The 23427-nt window shown below is 42.0% G+C and overlaps 1 protein-coding gene across 1 annotated transcript in view; it reads left to right on the top strand.

Annotated features, from left to right (window-relative positions):
• Positions 1-23427, top strand: part of slc4a4a (solute carrier family 4 member 4a) — a 152023-nt gene that overhangs the window by 71556 nt on the left and 57040 nt on the right. Inside the window, 5 exon segments of the mRNA XM_007891960.2 lie at positions 4545-4621; positions 12028-12185; positions 13458-13545; positions 19445-19599; positions 22210-22323. Coding sequence (XP_007890151.2) covers positions 4545-4621; positions 12028-12185; positions 13458-13545; positions 19445-19599; positions 22210-22323 — 592 coding nt within the window.

Below are 23427 nucleotides of genomic sequence, written 5' to 3'. Positions count from 1 at the left end.
TTGATGTGTTCCTTCTTTTGATTTACAAAAGGAACTGAAGTAAAATTGCACATGTCCTCCTGTGCCTTAAATAATGCCACCTTGCATAATGCCCTCCCAACCCCTGGAAATTGGCAATTATATGTGTACTTAGTTCCCTGGTGCAGGAAGGGCTTCTGGCAGGAATTCTAACTTGCAAAATCCCTTATCCCAAGTTAAAACCATTATGTGGACTTAAAACTGTGGTAGGAATTAAAAGATCTGGAAAGATCTAATAAATTGGTGGAACAGACTTGGGGTGCTGAAAGGCCTCTTTTGGTGCCTGTTTTCCTGTGGTTCAAAGAGTATGGTTTCCTCTGACATATCAAACTTTTCTTTTCCCTTCCATAAATCCTAATTCTTTATGAAGATGAAATTGGTCCCAGTCTTGAATGTTTCTCTTATCTACTGTCTCTTCTCCACTCACCCACCCCTGACTTGTTCTTGTCCAGTGTCCTCCCAACGTGAAAGGTTCTATACAAATGTAATTTGTTGTTATTCTTCTAAATCCTCCTATGGCGGCCATGCCCTCTCAGCCCCTGTCACAGGGTAATAATTGTACAAACCTGTCCACCCTCGACATTTAAGGGCCTGCATGAATCCTCAGAACAGGTAACAGGCATCCTGAACTCTAGCTGCTTTCCCCATCTGTACTGGTTTACCCATACCACTGCGACTGACCCCATTGAGGTTAATACTGTACCTGGTGGGAACCAATCCTTCTAAACTATTTGCTCTTTACTCCCTTTCATGGTCACTTAACTAAGTGCTGAAGCCCGACAGTTACTGCTGAGCCAACGCATTTCCCTGGAGATTATGCAAATCATCAGCTTTATGCCCAAATTAGAAAATTTTTGAATAGTGCTTCACAGGCTTTTTTTTAAAAAAGAAAAAAAAGAAATCTACCAAACAACAGTAAATTGTAAAGTATCACCAGTGTTAGAAAGTTTCTTATTAATATTTCTGTGAGCTCTTCAGTGTAATCAAATTGTGGAACATTGCTTATTCATTGAACAAGTCTGGACTATAGCATGCAGTTGTTATCCAGATTAGAGGGATAACATTTAGAGCCAGTCAAACACCTAGAAATCAGTTTGGGTATGAATGCCATACATGAAAAGACGCATTGCTGGTTGTTCACAGTGATTGGACACCAGTATCTCATTGCCACACCACACTCTTTTCAATCTCTTTTATTGAAGTTGATTATCTCTTCCAATGCTATTGATCAGTTTTTTTTATATGCGGTTTTATGTTGCATATCCTTCAGTTGTTAGTGTGATGGGTACTTCACTGCAGGAAAGATGTATCTAATAACATCTAGGAAAAAAACAGTCGATTTTTTTTCAAATAATTAAAATGTATGATTTCTAAATTGGGTTTCTTAATACAAAATCCCTACAGCCTATGGGAACTCTGCTCTTGAAGCTGATTCCGTCTGTATGGAGTTGGCACCAGATACTTGCATTATCGCCCACAAAATATATAGTCAATTCACTTTACAGTATATTCTGTGAAGCGCTTTGAGACTTCTTGAAGACGTGATAAGGCACTATATCAAATGCAAGGATTATTGTCATATTATCCAAAGGAGCCCTAAATTGTGTATCAGATTCCTTATCAATGTATTTCAGTATCTTAACTAAATTAGTTTGCAAAATTAACCTAATCACTTCAATATGTGGTTGTAAAGTACTTCAACTTAAGGGTATGCAACAGTTTTATATCTTAATTTGTCTTGGGCTGTTAAGCTTATTAACCAAGACCAAACAACACATCTTTTTCATTACGTTTTATAAATATCTATGATTCTCTTTGTCAGCCGAGTGTCTGACACATGTGGAAATCCATTACCAATGCTTAAGTGTACCCAAACCAGACTGAGAGCTCCAAGCATGCCTCCCTCCTACACATAAATATTTGTCTGTATCTGGAATGGAATGCGCACACTCTCCCCATATCATGACTAAAATATTTTGAAGCCATTTGGAATTACCTATAGTTTATACATATACATGCTTGCTTTCGTATCTGAAAGCAAAGATTTGACTCGCAACTTGTGTAAGGTCTTGGTTGATAAAATGTCATAAGCGTTGTGATCAGAGGTGAAGGGTAATTTATGGGCTACTTCATATATCTGTGAATCTAATGACAGAGTCCAGTGATCAAGCTACTGCACTTATTGATTTCTCTTTTATCTTTGAGTTGCAAGCACTGTCCCTTTTGCTCTAAATTGATGCACCTGCTATTGCTAGATTTTTCTTTCTCTTTCACCTCGCCTTGCCGCTGTATCACACTCCACTTTGCTTTGACGGCCTCCAAAAAGCTTGCAGTCCACTTGAGAACTCTGTGCCTTGCCTAACATTTCGCAGCTCAGATGAGGAACTCCGAGTCCAGCCGAGCCCAAGCATGGGATGGCTCAGTAAGTCCACATATGCCAATAATAATATACAACGGTGGTGGTGTGGGTAGAATATTAGGTAATAGTTGTTATAAGAAGTCTTACCAGACAAGTGCCAATTGGATTAATTTACACCCGGTTGTAACTATAAGGTGGTCCGGTTACATTTTTGGGGGGACCATCAGTCCTTGGAACAGACAGGAAGAGTTTGCTCCAAAACTCTATCACTTTCAAGTCAGAGAGCACAGTTTGGCGCCATCATGCACAAGTCGTACAGTTCTACTGTATATATACACACACAGCATTGTTGCATCACACGAGCAGCATACTTATCCACACGCAGTACAGTTGCATCGGACATACATTGCGTGGTTGTATTGCACACACAATTCCTACCATGGCAAACATTTTTAAAAAAACTTCTGAGTCATCAGAGTCACAAACGAGTGATTGCTCCCCTCCCCACTTGAAATGTGTGAACCCAGAACCAGCCTCACCTGTGATGTCCCCACAGTTTAATAACTAACTGACGCCCACTGGGACACATCAAGCAGTAATCCGTAAAAATCCCATTACCAATCCATAATGCAGAGTTGCCAATTTTTATGATAGACTGCGTGCTCTCATCTCACACAGAGGAGGATTAGATACTTGGGTTAAATAATAATAATCATAATTATCGTTTTATTTGGTAAAGGGCCTTACAACATCAGAAGAACGTCTCAGAATGCATCACAGGAATTACTGTGAATTACCGTGTCGGGGTATTAAGGGATACGGGAAGAAAGCGGGAAATTGGATTTGAAATTCTGGTAAAGATATAAATCAGCCATGATCTAGTTAAATGGCAGAACAGGTTCGATGGGCTGAATGGCCTATTCCTGTTCCTATGTTCCTATGAAATGCACTGATTGTGTATTTTTAGGCAAACATGGCAGCACAATTGTGTCCAATGTCCCATAAACTACCAGAAGATCCCTGAGCCAATGTAACTCAGGGCTAGTCACTACCTGGAAGAAAGTGGAAATGAGAGCGGGGCATTACTTTAAAACAAACTATAAAAAGAACAAATTTCCAGTGGATAGATTGAAGAAATAATTATGTCTTTGTGCTACCAATTGTGTCGCACCTTCTTCTGGTATAATGAAGCCTTTTGCTGTTGCTTTACCCAGACAGCACTGTCCCTTTAAATGCAAATTCCAGAAGGGGTTTCTGGAGAGGACGCAGACAGATATGGGTGTCTGAAAGGCTATCTCAGCCTGGGCAGAGCACAGAAACCAAGCTATCTGACTCACAATACAGCACCACCCTTCACAGTCTTTCTGACCTTTTAATTTACACCAGGGCAAGTTTAACTCATCTGTGTTTTGCAAAGAGCAATAAATAAGCCAATGCTATGTGTCTGTGGGGAGGGAAATGGAAATTTAAGGCAAACAGTATCGCTTCCCAACCATTAAAACAACACCAAGGACAAGACACTCATAATTGAATCCAATTGAAGTTCTAAACAAATGTATACTGTACACTCTATTAAAATGAAAGAACCATTAGCTTGTGGCCCCAGTTCTAAATCTGTGTTCACCTTAATGCTGAAGAGAGATTTTAAGGCAGGATTGAATAGCAATTTCTTGCTTGATCATTTTCAAACACTGATGGGGAGGGTGTAAACCACAAGGGCAGAGAGGTGCTGCTGCAAATGACCTGTTTAATATATATAATATATAGTATATATTTTTGACTGCTCTAATTTTTAGTACGCAGCTGTGTTATCGTAGCTTGTAGTGAAGTATCAATGCAATTTACATGGTCAGTGGGAGTTCATTCTGATTATAGTTTGTTGGTTTCCTGAACAAGCTCGGGTGATGGCCAACTTTTCTCTTTTCATTGCTTTCATAAAAATACCCCATGCTTTCATACTAAAACTACTTTGAGGAAAAGGCAAAATTGCATTATAAAAACACGGAATTTGTAACCCTTTTCTTTTCATTGTTTCCTTACTAAATCTCTTTTTAAAACTGCATGCTTTCTATGTCTCTTTTGAAGTTGAGTTGGCAGGTTATTCTCCAGGAGTTGGGAGCCGTGTTTTAACTGGTGGCATTGGTTTTCCTTACCCCCACCCTCGCAGGCAGCCCTGGCTCTTCCCATCGCAGCATGGCTACTGGAAGCATGAATGACATCTCGGACAAGCCAGAAAAGGACCAGGTGAGGGGCACTGGTTTGAACTGCATGATTAGACGGGGCTATTTATTTATTGGTTTGTTTGTCGGTCAGGTATCTAAAACATAGAGAAACCCATTACCATGCTTAAGAGTCTCCCAGCTAAACTGCTGAGAGTTCCACACGCTCGTGTAAATTTTCCTGTGTCTGGAATGGAATGCGCTTTCACTCCCTTGAGGGATGCAGCCCACAACGTTTAGGTGTTGGTTGGCAAGAGCCAAGGCTTGGACAATCCCCAAGTGTGTATTGGAATGCTGTTAACCATGTAACTTGCCCTTGAGAGCGCTAGGAACATTGGGTTACACTATCAGTTAGAGCTTTCAGAGTGAACAGGAACCGAGCAGGTAGAATTCCATTCCCCAGGGATTGGGTCTGCAAGATGTGTGCTTCAACACCAATAGCTGTTTACCTGCTGTCTTAACAGGATGGAGACAGCAAAGTGGCTCTGTCATGTCACCCGATTAGGGAAATTTCAGGCAGCCGGCTTGGACATTAGCACAAATTGAAAATGAATCTATTTCAATGGAATTTGTTTTTAATTCATTACGAAGTGCCTGAATGTTGGTTGTGGTTACACTGACAGGGGGAAAAAATGTTGAGCTTGCAGTCTATGGGTAATCTGTATGTGGGTGGCAAATGCTTTTTATGAACTGAGGTCAAGATACAATTGCAAGTAACATGAAAACTCACAATTAGTCTCCAAAAAGACTAAAAGTGTTGATTGCAGGGTAAAGGAGTAGACAGTCTCTTAGTGTATGTCACTGTTGGTCATTGCCACAATGTGTCCTCCCAGTGGCTAAACCATTGGTGAATCAAGCATATCAGTAAAATAGTTTCCCCATGGGTTCAAGCCTCATGTTTGGGACTTTGAGCTCATAGATAGATTGACTCTTGCGCAGCGCTGCATTGCCAGAGGTGCCACCCTTCAAGTGAGACGTTAAACAGAAGCCCCATCTATCTGATCAGAACCCAACAGCACTATTTAAATAGAGAAAGGAGTTTCTCCCAACATCCTGACCAACAAACCTCCAGATAAAATTTGGTCATTCACTTTATAGCTGGTTGTGGGTTATTGTAGCTCAGTGGTTAGAGCGCTCGCTTTGCAAGTGAGAGACCTGAATTCAATTCCAGGCAGGACGAAACCTTGGGCAAGTTTCCTTACTCCACACAGAGCCTAATAATAATCCCTCCAAAAAAACAAAAACAATAATAAATTGGTCATTTTCAATCCACGACTGTTTGTGGGACATTGCTGTACACAATTGGCTGCCGCGTTCGCCCACAAATATACAGTCAATTCACTTTACAGTGTGTTCTGTGAAGCGCTTTGGGACGTCCTCCCGACGTGAAAAGCGCTATATCAAATGCAAGGATTATTATTATTATTGTTGTTGTGGCAGATTGGCTGTTGCACTCGCCTACAAGTACACAGTCGCTACACTACAGCAAATACTGTGAAGCGCTTTGAGACATATTGATGACTTGATGAGGTATTATACCAAATCCAAGAAATGTATTATACTTCACTCCACCACAAAACCGAAAAAGTAAAAAATCAAGTGAACATTGGCAACACTAGTTCTCTAGAGTGGAATATTAAAAATCACTTTAACAGTCCTAGCTTGTTAGATGGGATATCAAATACTGTGAAAGGCACTATACAAATATAATTTTGTATTGTAAACATTAAACTGGTTTAACAGTGAAGCCAGAAAAGATTTCTTCACATAAGGAATGTGGACTGCGCTGGTCAGGCATTGGGAGAAACTCCCTTTTCTTTTTGAACAGTGCCATAGACTTTTTAATGTCCACCTGAACATTCAGACCTAACCTCAGTTTAACATCTTATCCCAAGGACGGCACCTCCAGCAATGCAATGCATTGCTTTTGAGTATCAGCCTGGAATATGTGAGCTCAAAGGGCCAATGTGGGGCTTGAATCCACAACCTTCTGCCTCACAGACGAGAATGCTACAACTGAGCCAGGTTGACTTCCTTTTAATTATGTCTCAAGCACAGAGCAAAGCCTGTGACATGATGTGTGTGGTGCATGCAACTCATTGCAAAATATAGATTCTGGAAGCCGGAGCCCCCACCTCCCCACTTTTGAACTCAGCAAGCCCATTATTCAGCGTTTTTCTTTCTAATCTGCTCTAGATATTCTGTCTTATACAAGCACAGCAAAACTGTGCTTCGCAAGAAGTGGCTGCTACCCCCTAAGGAATCCTGGTAGTTAGGGGAATGCTCGTTGTCTCGGCTTCTGGAAATGCAGTGGAATTTGCAGACCCTGACTTCCCGTGTCCTGTTGTAGTTTTCTCGCCTAAAACAATATTCAGGAGGAAAAGGTTGTGTTTAAGGTCAGAGGGATTTGTGCAGGCAACATAATTCATGGTGAGAGGTTGATCAAGCTGGATAATTGCATGGCTCATACAGCGGCTTTAGAGCAATCGGTAAAGCTTTGATCTGTATCTGATCAGCAAGTGTCACTGTAAGCCTCATAACCAGCGACAGTGTCACAGCTCCCATCGGTTGAGCTTTGTAAATTAATGGTTCAGGAAGCTTTTTCACAACCCTGGATTACACTGACCAGCGTTTGTAAATATTTAAGAGTTATAGGATAAACCGCAAGGACAGGCAAACCAGACAAAGGTCAGCCTTATAAGTGGTCTGCGACTTGTGGTATTGAAATTAATTGAAAGCGGAGTGTCAGAAATGTTCTAAAACATTTAACTGGAGTTCTCCAGCCAAGAAATAGGTAGTTTCAACTATGAGTTATGTTTAACCAGTTTACTCTATTTGCCTGCTAGTGACAGCACTCCTGTCATTGGGAGGTAACTGTGATTATATAAAAAAGTAACCGATTTACCTTCAGGCAACAACTGCCGAATCCTTTCTGTCTTCTGGCAGCAATGGACCTTTGCACTTGGTGGAACAGTCAGTGATGGTAGCGGTGGGGGAGCATAATGCTGAGCTGGGGGGAGGGGAAGGTGACCTTGAATAGGCATGACCTGAAGATGGGGAAGGAAGGGGCAAGGTGGAGGGATATTCCATAGTTTGGGGGCGTAGTGGCTGAAAGCGCGGCCACTAATGGTGGAACGGAGGGCCTGAGGGACATGCAGAAGGCTGAAGCCAGTCAAGCGGAGGCACCGAGTTGTGGGTTGGGGGGTAAGCAGGTCAGAAATTTTATCTCAAATGTTAGGAATAACCAGCAAGAGAAATCTGTAATTTAGATAATAATTCTTGCATTTCATATTGCGCCTTATTACATTCTTGCAACGTCTCAAAATGCTTCACAGAATATATTGTAAAGCGAATTGACGATCTCTGAATCTAGTTAGCATTTGTTTTTCCATTGAGAATTTAGGTGAAGTGTGAAGGCTTTACAGGTTTGACTCGGGGGAAAGATTACCAAATTACACCTTCAAGCTGATATTGGCTGCTTTCTAAGCCTGAAATTTTACCACAATTGAAGATTATCATCCCCAGTTCTTTTGAGTTTGTGAATGCTAAAAGGCCAGACCCACTAACTGAGAGTCGAAGGACCATCAGTCACACACACGTGCCTTTACAGCTTTCACCATTAAAAAACATATTAAGGTTTCCCCTCCAGCTCATTTCATGTGCTAAATGTCATGTGAGCGCAAATGGGACCCCAACAACAACAGCAACAAGATTACATTTGTATAGCGCCTTTCATGTCGGGAGGACATCCCAAGGTTCTGGAAAGAGTACAGCATTTCAGACCCAAGCTGGGGTCAGGGGGGGGGTTAAGGGAGGGGAGGGGAAGGGGGGTGGCCGATGGCATGGCCGAAGAGGAGGGTCTTGAGGCGGGACTTGAAGGAGGCTAAAGAGGGGGCGATGTGGAATGATTGGGGGATGGAATTCCAGAGGTTGGGGGCAGAGTGGCTGAAGGCTCTCCTGCCAAAGGTGGGGCGGGTGGGTCAGGGGACGTAGAGCAGGCTAGAGCCGACTGAGCGGAGGGAATGGGCGGGTTGGTAGGGGGGTAGGAGGTCTCAGAGGTAGGGTGGGGCGAGGCCATGGAGGGCTTTGTAGGTGAGGACCAGGATCTTGAACTGGATCCTCTGAAGGATAGGGAGCCAATGGAGTCGGGCGAGAGTGGGGGAGATGGGATCACGGAGTTTGGTGCGGGAGAGGACACGCGCTGCAGAGTTCTGGATTATCTGCAGCCTGGAGGGAGGAGTTGGGAAGGTCGACAAGCAGGGAGTTTGCATAGTCGAGCCTGGAGGTGATGAAGGCATGAACAAGAGTTTCAGCTGAGGGGTGAGGTAGTGGTGAAGTCGGGCAATGTTACGGGCGATGTTACCCCAATCATTTCAGTGTTATAAAGTAGATTTTGCACATTACATAAACACCCAGATTAGAACAGTTCTCACAGATTTCATGAGTAGGCTATTGAAATGAATCCTTTTCTTTAAATGGGGTTTATGTATCCCTTTAAAGTCATATAAACAGGACTCTTGTTTTTAGTTTGTAACAAATAAGTGACGTTTGGCATATACTTCTCAGAGTGCTAGCATTAAGATTTGTACTTCCTTCCGCCCAATCTTGTGAAAAACACTGGCCTGTTTACTTACAAGGAAAACAAGCTGCCAGAATTGGATGAAAGAAGTTGCTTGATTTATATGGGGGAGCGTGACAGGGATGGCACAATGCACCAAGTTTAGTTGCCCTGGAGATAGTTTTATGAGGCAGAGAAACTTTCCTGAGGACTACGTATCAGGTTATGCAATGATATGATAAGTATGGTTCTCATTGAGCCTTTTCTGTATATAGCTTTTGATCAATGATTCAAGGAGTGAAATACCAGTCACTGGTGGGAAAAGATCACTTTGTTATGTATTTTTCTGGACCTGCTGGTACTTTAGCAGCTCAGCCACACTGAATATTCTTGTTCAGTTCCGATGGTGTCTGAAGTGGAAATGATTTATAGCCCAATGTCTGAATAGAGTATTGGCAATTAGCATCTTCTCATGATTTACAAAGAGACCTGAACAAAAAGATCTGTTATTTTCTTACGAGCTCAACAATATATTGATGAACCTATAAATCACTTTGTTTTCATTAGGCTTCTTTAAATTGGTATTTTCTTACAATCGTGAATTTCTTACAATGACACCTTGAGTTTATAGAACACCATGAACATAAAAAAAATCTCAAAGCACTTAACAATTGGTAATGAACACTCAGCAAAGTGTGGGAGTCAATGTGTGGTGACCAAAGGCACAGTCTAACCTATTGTCCTGTTAGGAGGACGTTTTTGACGTAGGGGGAAATATAATAATAATAATCCTTGCATTTGATATAGTGCTTTTCACGTCTTCTAGACATCTCAAAGCATTTCACAGAATATACGGTAAAGTGAATTGACTGCATATTATATGGGTGAAACGCAGCAGCCAATTGCGCACAGTAGTGTCCCACAAACAGTCGTGGAATGAAGTGACCAATTTTTTTTTGAGGGATTATTATTAGATGTGTGGAGTAAGGAAACTTATATATAATAAAAATTTATATAAAGAAATGTGGCAAGATGATGTGTTTTCGAAACAGAACTCTAGAGGTCACTGAGAGAATAGTGACTCAAGACTTGACCTTCAAAGGTGAAATGGAGGGAAGGGGGAATGAGCACTAAACTAGATTCAGAAGAGTTTTGTGAGCTGGGACTCAGGACTGGAGAAGATTACACAAAGATGTAATGAGAAAACAAGGATGTGGATTTTGAATGTGATCTGCTGAGGGTGATGGGAATGAGGGATCTTGTGTATATTAGATTCAAGTTGTAGTTTTCTGGATGAGTTTAATTCAGTGAAGAGTGTTGGAGAAGTTTCAACAAAAACAGCATGGAAAAAATGTCATTTACAACAGGTTTTAAAGGCTTGTTTTCATCTGTGCTAATAAATATAATATCAATAACCCCTATATTTGATGTATGTATCATACATCTATTTGATGTATGTTTGATATTAATAATCCTTATATTTGATATAGCATCTTCCACATTGGGAGGACGTCTCAAAGCCTTTCACAGGACATACTGTGAAGTGTATTGACTGTATCTTATAGGTGAAGTATAAATAAACTCTGGACTAGTTTGTGGGACTTGTATAACGATTCAGGAATATCGAGTCCTGAATGTAGTCGGATGTGTCTCACTAAAACCCGTAGAAGCTCTGCTCAAATTCTGATCACCTGTCAGAGCATTCTTTGGTTGCAGTCCATATTCCCAGGAGTTGGAGGAGATTGTCATCCGAGCAGAGTTCTGATGGCTTGTTGTAAGACACATCTGATTATGCACAGCATTCAATATTTATAAATCCTCACTATATATAGATATATTATATTTATTTGATTTCTGATCAGCCAGGTGTCTTGACAAATACAGAAATCCATCCCTATGCTTAAGAGTATTCAAGACTGAGAGTTCCACATATGTCCACCACCTACACATGGAATTTTCCCCATGTCTGGAATGGAATGTGCACTGTCCCCCTGGAGTAACTCACCCTGAGTCCTTCCGCAATGTATAATTGTTGCTGTGTCAGCCTGAATCAGTTGGTAGCACTCTTAGTCTGAGTCACAAGGTTGTGGGGTTCAGGTCTGCTGTTGGGTCTTTGAATTCACTGTCCAGCTGACACTCCAATGCAGAGCTGGGGATATGCTGCATTGTCAGAGTTGGCATCCTTCTGTTGAGATTTTAAACTGAGGTCCTATTTGCTTGTTCAGGTTAAGGATTCCATGATACTATTCAAAATGAGAAAGGAGTTTCTCTTGGCATTTTTGCCAACAATATCCCCTGCAGATAAAAAGTTGATAATTTATCCCTGGCCGTGAGTGGGACATTACTGTCCGCCTTGAAACACACAGTTCACTACACTTTTCTGAAGCTCTTTGAGACATTTTGAGACATTTTGACAACGTGATACATGCTGTCTCAAATGTATATTAGAGAAATCTAATGTATATTACATTTATATATGTAGATTTTATATATATATAGTCTCTGTTATGAGATTATTTCACTAACTGCTTGTTTTAATGCTGAAGAAGGGCCAAGCCTAAAATATTCAGCAACATTTGGGGTCAAACAGAAACTGATCACTAAAAGTAGCGATCTCTTTGAGCGATTTTATCCCATTTTAAAATTGAGGTGGAAACATTGCTATTTTTAGTGATCGGCATAAAATTGACCTCATCTCCACCGGATGCTGTATGACCTTCTGCACTCCCTGAGAAATTTCACTCATATTTCATATTTCCAGCGTCTGCCAATTCCTTCAATTTGGGAATGGTGACAGGATATTTATTTAAAATAATTGAAATACAGTGTGCAGTCAAATAATCATCCCCCCTTCTCCCGTCTTCTTGCTCCAGCTCAAGAACAAGTTCATGAAGAAGCTGCCACGGGATGCCGAAGCCTCCAACGTGCTGGTGGGAGAGGTGGATTTCCTGGACCATTCGTTCATTGCCTTTGTGAGGTTGCAGCAGGCTGTGATGCTGGGGGCTCTGACTGAAGTTCCTGTTCCAACCAGGTGAGCAAACACTCCTCGTGACTTTGCTCAGCACGTCTGTGCCGATCAGCTTGGTGGCCCACTTCCTGTTTCTGTACATGTCCAAATCTCTCTCATCCCCTGTACAAACCCAAACCAAATCTCTCTCACTCCCTGTACATTCTCAATCCTCTCTCTCTCCCTGTAGATACCCAATTTTGGAAACCTCTAGCATATTGGTTATAGCACTTGCTTCTCAAGCAAGAGGACATGGGTTTGATTCCCAGGCAGGGCAGAACATTAGGCAAGTTTCCTTACTCCACATAGTTTGGTCATTTCAATCCACGACTGTTGGACACTGCTGTGCCAATTGGCTACTTTTGCCCACAAATATACAGTCAATTCACTTTACAGTATATTCTGTGAAGCATTTTGAAACGTGTCGAAGACGTGATAAGGCACAATACTAAATACAAGGATCATTAAGGATTATTATTATTATCCTCTCTCATACCCTGTTCATACCTAATCCTCTCTCACCCAGTATGTAGCCAATCCTCTCTCCTCTCCCATTCCCTGGACATACCCAATCCTCTCTCACCCCCTGAGATTGGACAGAGTGGAGGGTGGGTGCTAAGGCCCCTTCAGGATGTGGGTAAGCAATAAAAAGCATATTCTGTGGGGAATTGAATGGGGCCCCCTAATCCTTCAGCTGAACTACCTGCATTTATTTTCACAGGGTAGTTCTCTGGTCCTGTTGCATCACAGCTTTAACCCATGCGTTGCTTGCTGTTTCTAAAAACAAATCGCAGCCTCAGGAGGTCTTCATATATTTCCTCCATGAAACCAAAATGTGCCAGAAACACATGTTGGTGGGTGTGGGGAATGCAGGTGCATCCTCTTCCCTTACTTCTCCGAGGTCCCACATTCTCCAGGAGGTTGCACTTCAGGTTGGAGGATTGATGGCAAAGGACCACTGTCTTATATTCTCTCGTAACAACAACAGCAACACATCTGTATTCACATTCACGTCTTTCATGTTGGGGGGTGGGGGGTGCATCTCAAAGTGCTTCAAAGCACTGAGGGTGGGTGAGCTGGGTGGAGATCAAGATCAAGACAAGCTTTAAAGCTGGGGAGGGAGCGAGGTGGCGGACTCAGGCTACCGTCATTAGAGAGGCCTAAAATATCTCAAGATCATAGCATTAAAACCATTGCCTTAAAATGTAAGATTGTGCACGATTTGGGAGCAGTCTTACATTCCTCTTTAATTTGGAGGAAGATTTTTTAATCTGTGTATTTTTATTTTCTTGGCAGGTTTCTGTTTGTTCTGCTGGGGCCGAAAGGCAAGGCTAAGTCTTACCATGAAATCGGGAGAGCAATTGCCACCCTGATGTCAGATGAGGTGAGATGTGTAGTGTTTGTGAAGCTGATTCTATTGTGAACTGCAGTCTACTGTATAAACAACAGTCTGCAGCTGGTGACACTTACAGTACAGTAATGTTGTGAGACTTGAAGAATCTTAGCAACAAATGACAAATCGCTGCCTTCTTTTGACGGCAACAGATAAACAATGTCCAGCACCTTGACTCCGAGGTGATTTGGGGTCTGAACTGTAGTCTTGTGCGTTGGCATGATGTACACAGGCTTCTCTGCCGAAGACACAGTTTATGCCGTGAGTGGCTTTTCCAGTGGTCAGTTGGAATGCTACTACTTCCAAGAGGAGCATATTTTCTACCTCCCTTCTCTCCCCATTGTGCTTCAGTTATGTAAGAAATACCAAACCCAAAGTGCCTCTGAACGTTAGACAGCAGCTCAGTCCATCCAATGGACAAAGTTATGCCCAGATAGAAGTCCCTTTTTGTTTCACCAGGTCACCGTGACTGATGGAGTGGATGTCAATAAAAATTAGAATTCTGTGCCATCCATATTTTTGATGGTATATGAATCAAACAGGAGCAAACATTTTGGGGCTAAAACCTTTGAAGGTTTTAATCTATCAAATAAGTAACTTGATCAAGTGTGTGATGTGATCTTACTTTGCAGTTGCTGGCCTAAACCGTGTGATACGCAGACTGGATTCAAATCATACATATCAGTGACTTGTCTGTCCTGGTCCATGGTCAAGTGTCATTAAAAGGAAAGAAAGAACTTGTATTTTTGTACAAGTATTTTATATTTTATGTTGAACGTTCTGTTCTCAAAGTGCTTCACAGTAATTACTATCAACTGCGGTCACTGCTTTTTATAGGCAATCACAGCAGATATTTATCCCACTGAGGTCATATGAACAGTCATGAAGTGAATGGCCTTTTAATCTGGAGGATTGTAGACCAGAATGTTAGTATCAGGCATTCACATAGAAATACAATCACTGCAATTTACAGTAAATTCTATGAAGTGTTTTGAGATGTTTCTACGACATGAAAAATGCTTCATCAAGTGCAAGGATTATGATTTTTATTATTGTGTGAGTTTTAGTTAATTGAATGACTAGTTGTTGGTGTTTATGGAGGGCTTGTAGTCTAACTGTAGTGCAGTGAGAATCTGGGTCACCAGAGTTATTTTGTGTTGGAGAATTGGGAAGGAATGTCCACTGGTATAATTGGGGCATTGTTCACTCTTACTAATGGTCTTTGGTCTCCGTGCAGACAAATAGTCACAGGCAAATACGGCCTCCTCTTGTGAGACTGTTGGTGCTGAATGCAATAGTCCTTTAAAGTCATAATGATATTTCATTTAATGATGGAGCCTTATCATGTCAAAACATCTGAAAGCCCTCCTTCACGCCCCCTCTCAAGCACTTTCAATCCTCACTTCCGATGCCAAATGTGAAGAGATCACCACCCAGCTTTTGGTCACTCCCCCTCCTCTGCCCACTGCTAGCTGACGCAATCAACCAGTCCCTCTCTTCAGACTCTGGCCCAGTCCCCCTTAAAACCACTGTCATCACTCTTTTCCTTAAAAACCTACCCTCGGTCCCTCCAACCTCACAAACTTCAGATCCATCCCAAATCTACTTCTCCTCCAGCTGTAACTCCCAGTCCACTGATGTCCTGTCAGCTTGTTTGACAGACATCAAGGCCTGGCTGAACGCAAATTTCCTGCAGCTGAATGTCAGCAAGGTGGAAGCTATACTCATTGGCCCCTTCAATGTCTTCTCTCCAGCGGGTCTGAAGTCCTCAACCTCCCTGGGTTCTCGTTTAGACTTACTGAACCCGTGCATAACTTTGGGGTCAGGTTTCATCCCCAGCTTTCCATTCTACCCCACATCCAATCCCTGAACAGGACCGCTTTTTGCCACCTTCGTCACATTGCCCGTCTCCATCCGTACCTTGAAACCAACGCAGCCGAAACCCTCGTCCATGCCTGCATCACTTCCTGGCTGGACTATTCCAAAACCCACCTCGATGGACTCCCCAGCTCAACCATATACAAAATACAACTAATTCTGGACTCTCCCCCCTGGATTCTCACCGCACAAAACTCCATACCCCCATCGCACCAGTCAATGCCAGGCTCCACTGGCTCTCAATTACCGAATGGATCGATTTCAAAATCCTCTCACTCGCACCTCGCTACCTATCTGTTCCTCCTATTTGTTCCTCGTCCCCACCGTTCCATCATCGGGGGCCGTGCCTTCAGCCGCTACTCCCTGAAACTTTGGAACTCTCTCCCTCAATCTCTCCGCCTTGCCACTTGCCTTCCCACTTTCAAATCCCGCCTAAAGACCTTCCTTTTTGATCGTACTTATCGTCACCTCCCTCTCCCCCTGGCTTGGGGTCAGACTCCACCATTGTCGAGCACTCCGAGATGCTACCCCTCGTGAAGTGCACTATATAAATGCAAGTTGTTGTATTTACATCTTTACTGAATACCACAGATTTAATTAGTACTGGTGTTTTTACCCTGTGACTGTTAGACTTTGAAGTTTACATAAAACATGGAACTTTTGTTCCATGTTTTATGATGAGCAAATGAGCACATTTCTGGCTAATTCAGGGCTCAGGTGATTTGACAGCTAATTCCACTTTTAGTCACATGTGCCATTCAAAACTAAACCTCCCAGCTAAAGGTTGCATAAAATAATGCAGAGTAAGACAGTAAAAAGTTAGGGTGGATCCCAGATCATTAGCTGCTTCAAGCATTGTTACTGATACTTAAGGGACTTTCAATGAGTTGCATTCATTTTCATTTAGTGTATACCTAGGTAAATATATCCATCTAAAGTCAGCGTTAACCCTACATTAATTTCCACCAACATTGTTATGTTTTCTATGGTCTTGTCAGTTCATATTCCCTGCACCTGCTGTGGCAAATACAGTGAATGTTTTGTTCCATGTCTATAATGAGATACCGCTAGCAGCCCAATTGTGCACATCAATGTCCTACAAACAGCTATGAAACGAATGACCAATTATATTTGGGGAATTGTTGGCCAGGACATCGGAAGAAACTCCCTTCTCTTTTCCAAGTAGAACCATGGGATCTTTAACGTCCACCTAAACAGGCAGATGGGACTGTAGTTTAAAGCCTCTGTACTATACTGAGTTTTTTGATGTCAGCTGGGGCAGTAGTTGAGTCTACAATTGTTCTCTGCGCTCATGGGTTAGGGAAGGGAAAATCAGCTAAGGTTTCTGCTCCTGATTACTTAAGTGCTCTCATGCCAATCAGTCAAACACCCAGCCAACACTGGATGTCTTGGCTTACACACAAATCATGACCACATGGATGCGGTGTTGAAGGGTGACGAATGGCAGTGGAACCATACTTTGTGAAAGGAGAGAATGAAAGAAATGCATTCATTCTTGATGAGCAGATCAGCGACCCTGTAACCCTCTCTAGTAAAAGAAACTCAAACCTAGCAGCAAGAGAAAAATCTAAACCACAACAGCAATAACAACCTGCTTTTATAGAGCACCCTTCACATTGGGTAATGTCTCAGACAGCTTTGCAGGGACATAGTTGGATACTGAGGAGGCAGAGAGGGAAGTAGGAGGTAGCCATAGGCACGCTTGAAGAGGAAGGATTTGATGTGGGAATTAATAAACGAAAGAATGACATAGAGACTCCATGAGACTGAGAGGCAGAGCAAGGGTTCCCAGAGGTTAGGGGCGTAGAAACTAACAACTCGGCCACTGATGGTGTGGTGGACAGGACCCAATTATTTAAGTGAAGTGTATCATCGCTACACATTAGTACACTTGCCTCTCACCATCAGACCCAGGTGCTCCTCCCAGCCATGCCTACCAATTGTGGCACCAACATTTCTTGTCTGTATTTTGGGGAGCATATTTAAAGATCAATAATATGGCTTAGTCACTTAATGTGTTTGTAATGTATACACAGATTACAGGTGTTAGTGTCTGAAAGTCAGATGAGACTGGCTGCAAAATTTAGTCAACAGGTAGAACAGGTAATCCCTGGCAGGTGTAGTCAGTGTGCTGGAAGTGGCAGCCAAGGTTCAGACCATCGGAACTCGTGTTATGAGAGATCCTGGTCCTGCTCATCTACTTAACATGTCCTCCTGACGTGAAAGGCACTATATAAAAATGTAATTTGTTGTTAGCACTTGCCTAGCTGCACGGAAAGAGGATGAGCAGTAAAGGGACTGAGGGAGAGAGAAGAAAGTTGCTCTCTCAAATCCCCAGACAGCTGTTTTGAACATGCTCAGGTGGCATGTTCTTTTTTGGTATGGTGAAGGGAAGGGTGGGGTGGTGTAGGAGGAACATGCATTGTATCAAAAAATACTATTAATAATAATGTTTGCATTTGATAGACCATCTTATCACGTCGTTGAAACATCTCAAAGCTGATGCAACTACTAGACAGAAATAAGCAAAGCAAAACATTAAACTTAATTCAAAGTTCTTCAAAAGCTTCATTGCACTTATTTAGAAATCTAGTGATGCATAAACTAGCTCCAGATCTGTGGCTCCTGGGAAAATATTTTCCCAAGAAATGTTTAATTCAATTTCATATTGTATTCATGTTTACAGCCACTCCTATTGTGCATGCTTCTTTATTATGTACATAATAAAATTCTATGGAAATGCATTAAACTCAGATGCAGGATTACACAATGTTTATAATAATAATAAGCAACCTTGCCTTTGATATAGCACCTTATCACAAAACGTTGGGCAAGTTTCCTAACACCACATGCCTCTGTTTAACTAGCAGTCAGTCAATTGGTGGATTGCTTTCCCGGGGTAATAATCCCTTTTTAAAAAAAAAAAGATTTTTTAAAAAGCAAATTTGGTCACTCAATGTACGACTGTTTGTGGGACTATGCAATTGGTTGCTGCATTTCACCCACAAAATATAGTTAATTTATTTTACAGTATATTCTGTGAATCTCAACGATGTGATAAGGTGCTATATCAAATGTTTGTATGATTATTATCATCATCACATCATTGAGACATCTCATTGCTTCACAGAATTTACTGTAAACTGTAAAGTGAATTGACTGTACATTTTGTGGGTGAACTCTATATAGACACTCTATATATAGACATTGCTGTGCGCAATTGGCTGCCGCGTTCGCCCACAAATATACAGTCAATTCACTTTACAGTGTGTTCTGTGAAGCGCTTTGGGACATCCTCCCGACGTGAAAAGCGCTATATCAAATGCAAGGATTATTATTATTATTATTATTATTACTCTATATATCACCCTCTTCACACAAGGTAGCATCTCGGGGTACTTAATATTTGTAGCTATTCTCTTGGGGTCAGGGGAGATCTATCAGATAGTGATGCTGGCAGCAAAGCCCCACTGCCAGAAGCAACTCTCTGTGTGCATTTAAATAAGTGCAACTTGCTGTTGGTAAAATATTGCAAGAATACATAATAAATTAGTTGTTTGCTGCAAAACCCTTACCTTTGCTGGAGGCTGTGTCACAGTGTGGTCTGTCACGTTCTAAAAATCCCAATTGATTTGTGCTGCTTGACAATGTCATACAATATTACATTTGTAAATCGCCTTTCCCGTCAGGAAGACATCCCAAGGCACTGGACAGTCAGGGACTTGGATCCGAGCAGGGGTTTAGGATCAGGGAGGGATGGAGGGCAGGGTGGGTACGGTTAGGAGGGTGGCTGAAGGCACGGACGAAGAGGAGGGTCTTGAGACGTGGAAGGTCTTGAAGGAGGCAAGGAAATTAAGGGCACAATGTGAAACTTATTTTTTTTAAAAAAAACATTTTGGGTTTCTTCTGACACCGACCACTGATGTGTTATTTCTATGAGTGTTTGCTGGTTTCCTGTTGGTCAGGGCCTCATCTGCTGTTTCTGGTTTAGCTGTTCCATGACATTGCCTACAAGGCTAAAGACAGGGAGGACCTGCTGGCTGGAATTGATGAGTTTTTGGATGAAGTGATTGTGCTGCCTCCAGGCGAGTGGGATCCCGCGATCAGAATAGAGCCTCCAAAATCATTGCCTTCCTCTGACAAAAGGTAAGAGATCCTGACGTCTGCTTTATGCCCTTTGTGAATATTTGTATTTCTGAGATCACAGCAGGAAGACGCTAATCTGATAACCCTGCACGCAAAACACCAACCAGTGTAGTACTCCCACCTGTGCTGGTAGTTTGATCCTCATATCTTTTGCTTGCCAGCCTAATACTCTCCGAAATTAAGTAAGTAGGATGCATCCCTCCAGGTAGAGAGTGCGCATTCTCTACCTGGAGGGATGCATCCTACTTACTTAATACACTGGAATTGCAATGTGTAGGTGGGATGCATGGAGCTCTCAGTTTGGTTTGGATGCTCTTAAGCATTGTGATGGGTTTCCACAATTGTCAGATACCCAAGCTGCCAAAATAAAGCCTATCACCATTACACTAAAACATCTCCTAGATTTCCTAATCTTATTTGTTGTCCTTATTTTGAAGGAAAAATCTTTAAATTTTAAATTAAGATGACAAGGGCAGAGGGTGAGAGTTGCAAAAGGGAAATATTTTGAGTTTCTGCCCACCTTTAATAATAACGCATGGGAGAAGAGGAATCACATGGCTTGCATGAAACTAAAGGGACCCAAACTGGAGTTCAGAATAATAAATATTCTGCAGTATTTAAAAAGGCACAATTTTCAGAAATATGATGAAAAGGCAGGTAACTGTGACTGAATTAATTGCTTTTTCAAAGCAGCAATACAGATATGATAGGCCTGTACTGTACATTTCTATGGTTCTAAGTGGGCCAAAGTTCATCTTCATCCAAACTTTTCCAATGAGCACTTAGGATCTTGTGATCGTCTACAAATGCTAGAGGAACTAAACAATAGCAATGTGGTGAGGATCAGGTTTATCATGTCAGATGTTAGTTCATTGTGAATGTACCTGCAAACCTTCACCCCTCCCTTCAGGATTCCATTCAGATCTGGTATGACTAAGACAGCAAGAAAGCAAGCCTCTCTGATATGGAAAACAAAAATTGACCTCAAACAGAATCACAGACTGAAAATTTGTGTTATAACTTTCCTTACGCATTATTGCTAGACAGTGGAGGTTTTATATTACTGCAGCTGCAGTAAAAGAACAGTGACTCACACACTGTGACTGGAATTACAGCCTCGGTTACATGCCCTCATATTGCCAACCTGCTGTTTATGGCATTGCAAGAACCCAGCTTGTGGTTTGTCCCATCGACGAATCATTAAAGCTACTTCCAAGACATTCTTGGGGTGGGGGGGAAATTCAATATTCGTAAAGGGATAGGAATAGCTACACCAATTACATCAATAATTTGTTTGACATTCCCTAAAGCTCTAATGGGGCTTTCTGCAGCAACACGTGAAGAACAGTCTCCAGAGTAAAACAATGAGAAGAAGTTAGGTTCTCTGGCAACTTTTGGATGTTAGCTTTTTTATGATTTCGTTGAAATTCTAATAATTATAATAATAATTATTGGCCTATATTACTGAGAACATCTAAAAGTTTTTCTAAACCAAAGTATAGCGACAGTGTATGTGTAGACAAACACAACCACTTTGTGCACAGCAATATCCCACAAACAGCCACAAAGTGAATGACCAATTTTATTTGGGAGATTGATTGTCAGATGTTGTTTCCGAATATTTACTTTGTTGGAAGGGAAAGCAGGATAGTGAAGTTTTTTTTCTTTAAGGGTGCTTACAAGGATAGAGATTTTTGTTTGGTCAGCTATGTGTCTGATACATGGAGAACCCCGTCACAATGCTTAAGAGTATCCAAACCAAACTGAGATTTCCATCCACCTACTCATGGAAATCCCAGAGATAGATTGTCAGAATAGAATGCACACTCTCTCCCTGGAGGGACACATCCTACTTATTTAATTCCAGAAAGTCTTAAAACTAACCAGCTAAAACCACAACTATTCCTATTGCTGTCCAGCAATCTTTCCTGCTGCTTATGCAGCTCGGACCACCCTTCCCCTTAGGGCTTTGGCTTGCAGGGTTAACAGCAGCTCAGTGGGATGACTCCTTGCTGCTAGTGACTGGTCTGCCCTCCAGGTCCTGTCAATGAGCTGTGCTGTCATCAGCTGTGCCCTGGAATACTGCGGACCCACCTGCCTCAGGAACTGGACTAGAGACTGCCACAGAGGGCTGACTCTATTCTGACATTCTGTTGCCAAATATGTCACCTTGGAGGCAGTTTAGCTCCAAGGAGACCAGGCTTATTTTCTCCCAAGGAGGAGAGTCACTAGTGGTTTGTTTGACATCCGACAAGTGCAGGTTTGAGACCTTGCCATGTGGTTGGTGGGTACAAGGAACTCCCTTTGGAGCTTCCTGGTGGGTAGCACAGCTCAGAATGAAAGCATTGCCACCATCTTCCCGTCCACAGCTCGGGTACATGTCCATCCCATCCAGCAATGGTTCCTTGAATGTGGAATGAATGTGAGTTCACGCACCCAGACTCCAGGTTAATGCCTTGCAGCAGCTATAGCCCCAAGCCTCAGAGTTTCCTCATTAGCTATCCATAGATCGTACAGAATGTATAGAACAGTGATGTGTTTCAGTCCCGGTGAATCCAGTTGAAAGGTTTTTGAGTCAGGAGTGTTTAATGGTGTCTTCATTTTAATCAGGAAGAACATGTTTTCAGGAGCAGAAAGTATCCAAATGAATGGAAACGCACCCAAAGATGGCGGGCAAGGGGGTGGTGGGCACCAGGTCAGCGACGAGCTACAGAAAACTGGAAGGTGAGCAGAACAATCTCTGAAGATCACTTTAAAAAAAAATCATTAAAGCTGACTGAAAACTGGCTCGGTTCACTGATCTGGAACACCCTAAGAAGGAAATGGCTGGAAAAAGTATGGTCCAAAGTACGATCCAATGCAAATTACATTTATATAGGGATTTCCGTATCGGGAGGATGTCTCAAATTGTGAGATTTGGAATGTGGATCTCTGCCCAGAGACTGATCTTCTGGGAACTAAGGCCACAATCTTGAAGCCATACATGAGTTTCGTGTCAGAGAGGGACAAAACCAGGTACCTGCAGGATTCACTCGGTACTGATTTGAGAATCCTGCCTTGCAAATCAGACCCTATTATTGATTATGGGGTTGATTATTATGGTGTTGTGCTTCTTAATTCTTCAGCTGTTTTTCATCAAGTCTTCCCACAGAACAGAACTACATATATTTAATAACCAAAAATAAGGCTTATAGTGTACATACCTCGATCATATTATATTCTGCAAGCTTAAATCTATCTTTGCCCAAAGTTGAATTTGTACAATTAGAATTGTGTGGAGTCAAATTTGTGTTCCACATCTCTGGCCCTCAAGGTATTAATAATATATACTACATTTGATATAGCACCTTAACACGTCTAAACATTTCAAAGTACTTCAGAGTTTTATGCACGGTGTAGTGATTGAGTATTTGTGGACCAACCTGGTTGCCAATTTTGGACACAGCAATAACCCAGAGAAATTATCATTTTTTTAATCTGGAGGATTGTTGTCAAGGACACGAGGAGAAACTCCCTTCTCTTTTCAAATAGTGACATGGGATCTTTAGCACCACCTGAACACGCAGCCCAGGTGTCAGTTTAATCTGTGGGTCTATGGACATCTTGTCTGAAGAATGACATCTCCGATAATGCAGCTAACCCCCGCACTGCACTGGAGTATCAGTCTAGACTATGAGTTTAAAGTCCCGAAGAAACTTTGAACCCACAACCTTCTGATACTGAGACAAGAATGCTACCAATTGAGCTAGACCAACAGCTATCTGAGTTTGTTAAAAAGAAATGGGCACAGGGGTTCCAAATTACAGGGAAGAAAATTGTATTTGCACT

The sequence above is a fragment of the Callorhinchus milii genome, unplaced genomic scaffold (assembly GCF_018977255.1).
Source record: "Callorhinchus milii isolate IMCB2004 unplaced genomic scaffold, IMCB_Cmil_1.0 Scaffold1, whole genome shotgun sequence".
Lineage (NCBI taxonomy): Eukaryota > Metazoa > Chordata > Chondrichthyes > Chimaeriformes > Callorhinchidae > Callorhinchus > Callorhinchus milii.
Note: the sequence above shows the minus strand (reverse complement) of the source record. Positions and strands in the feature narration are given on the sequence as shown.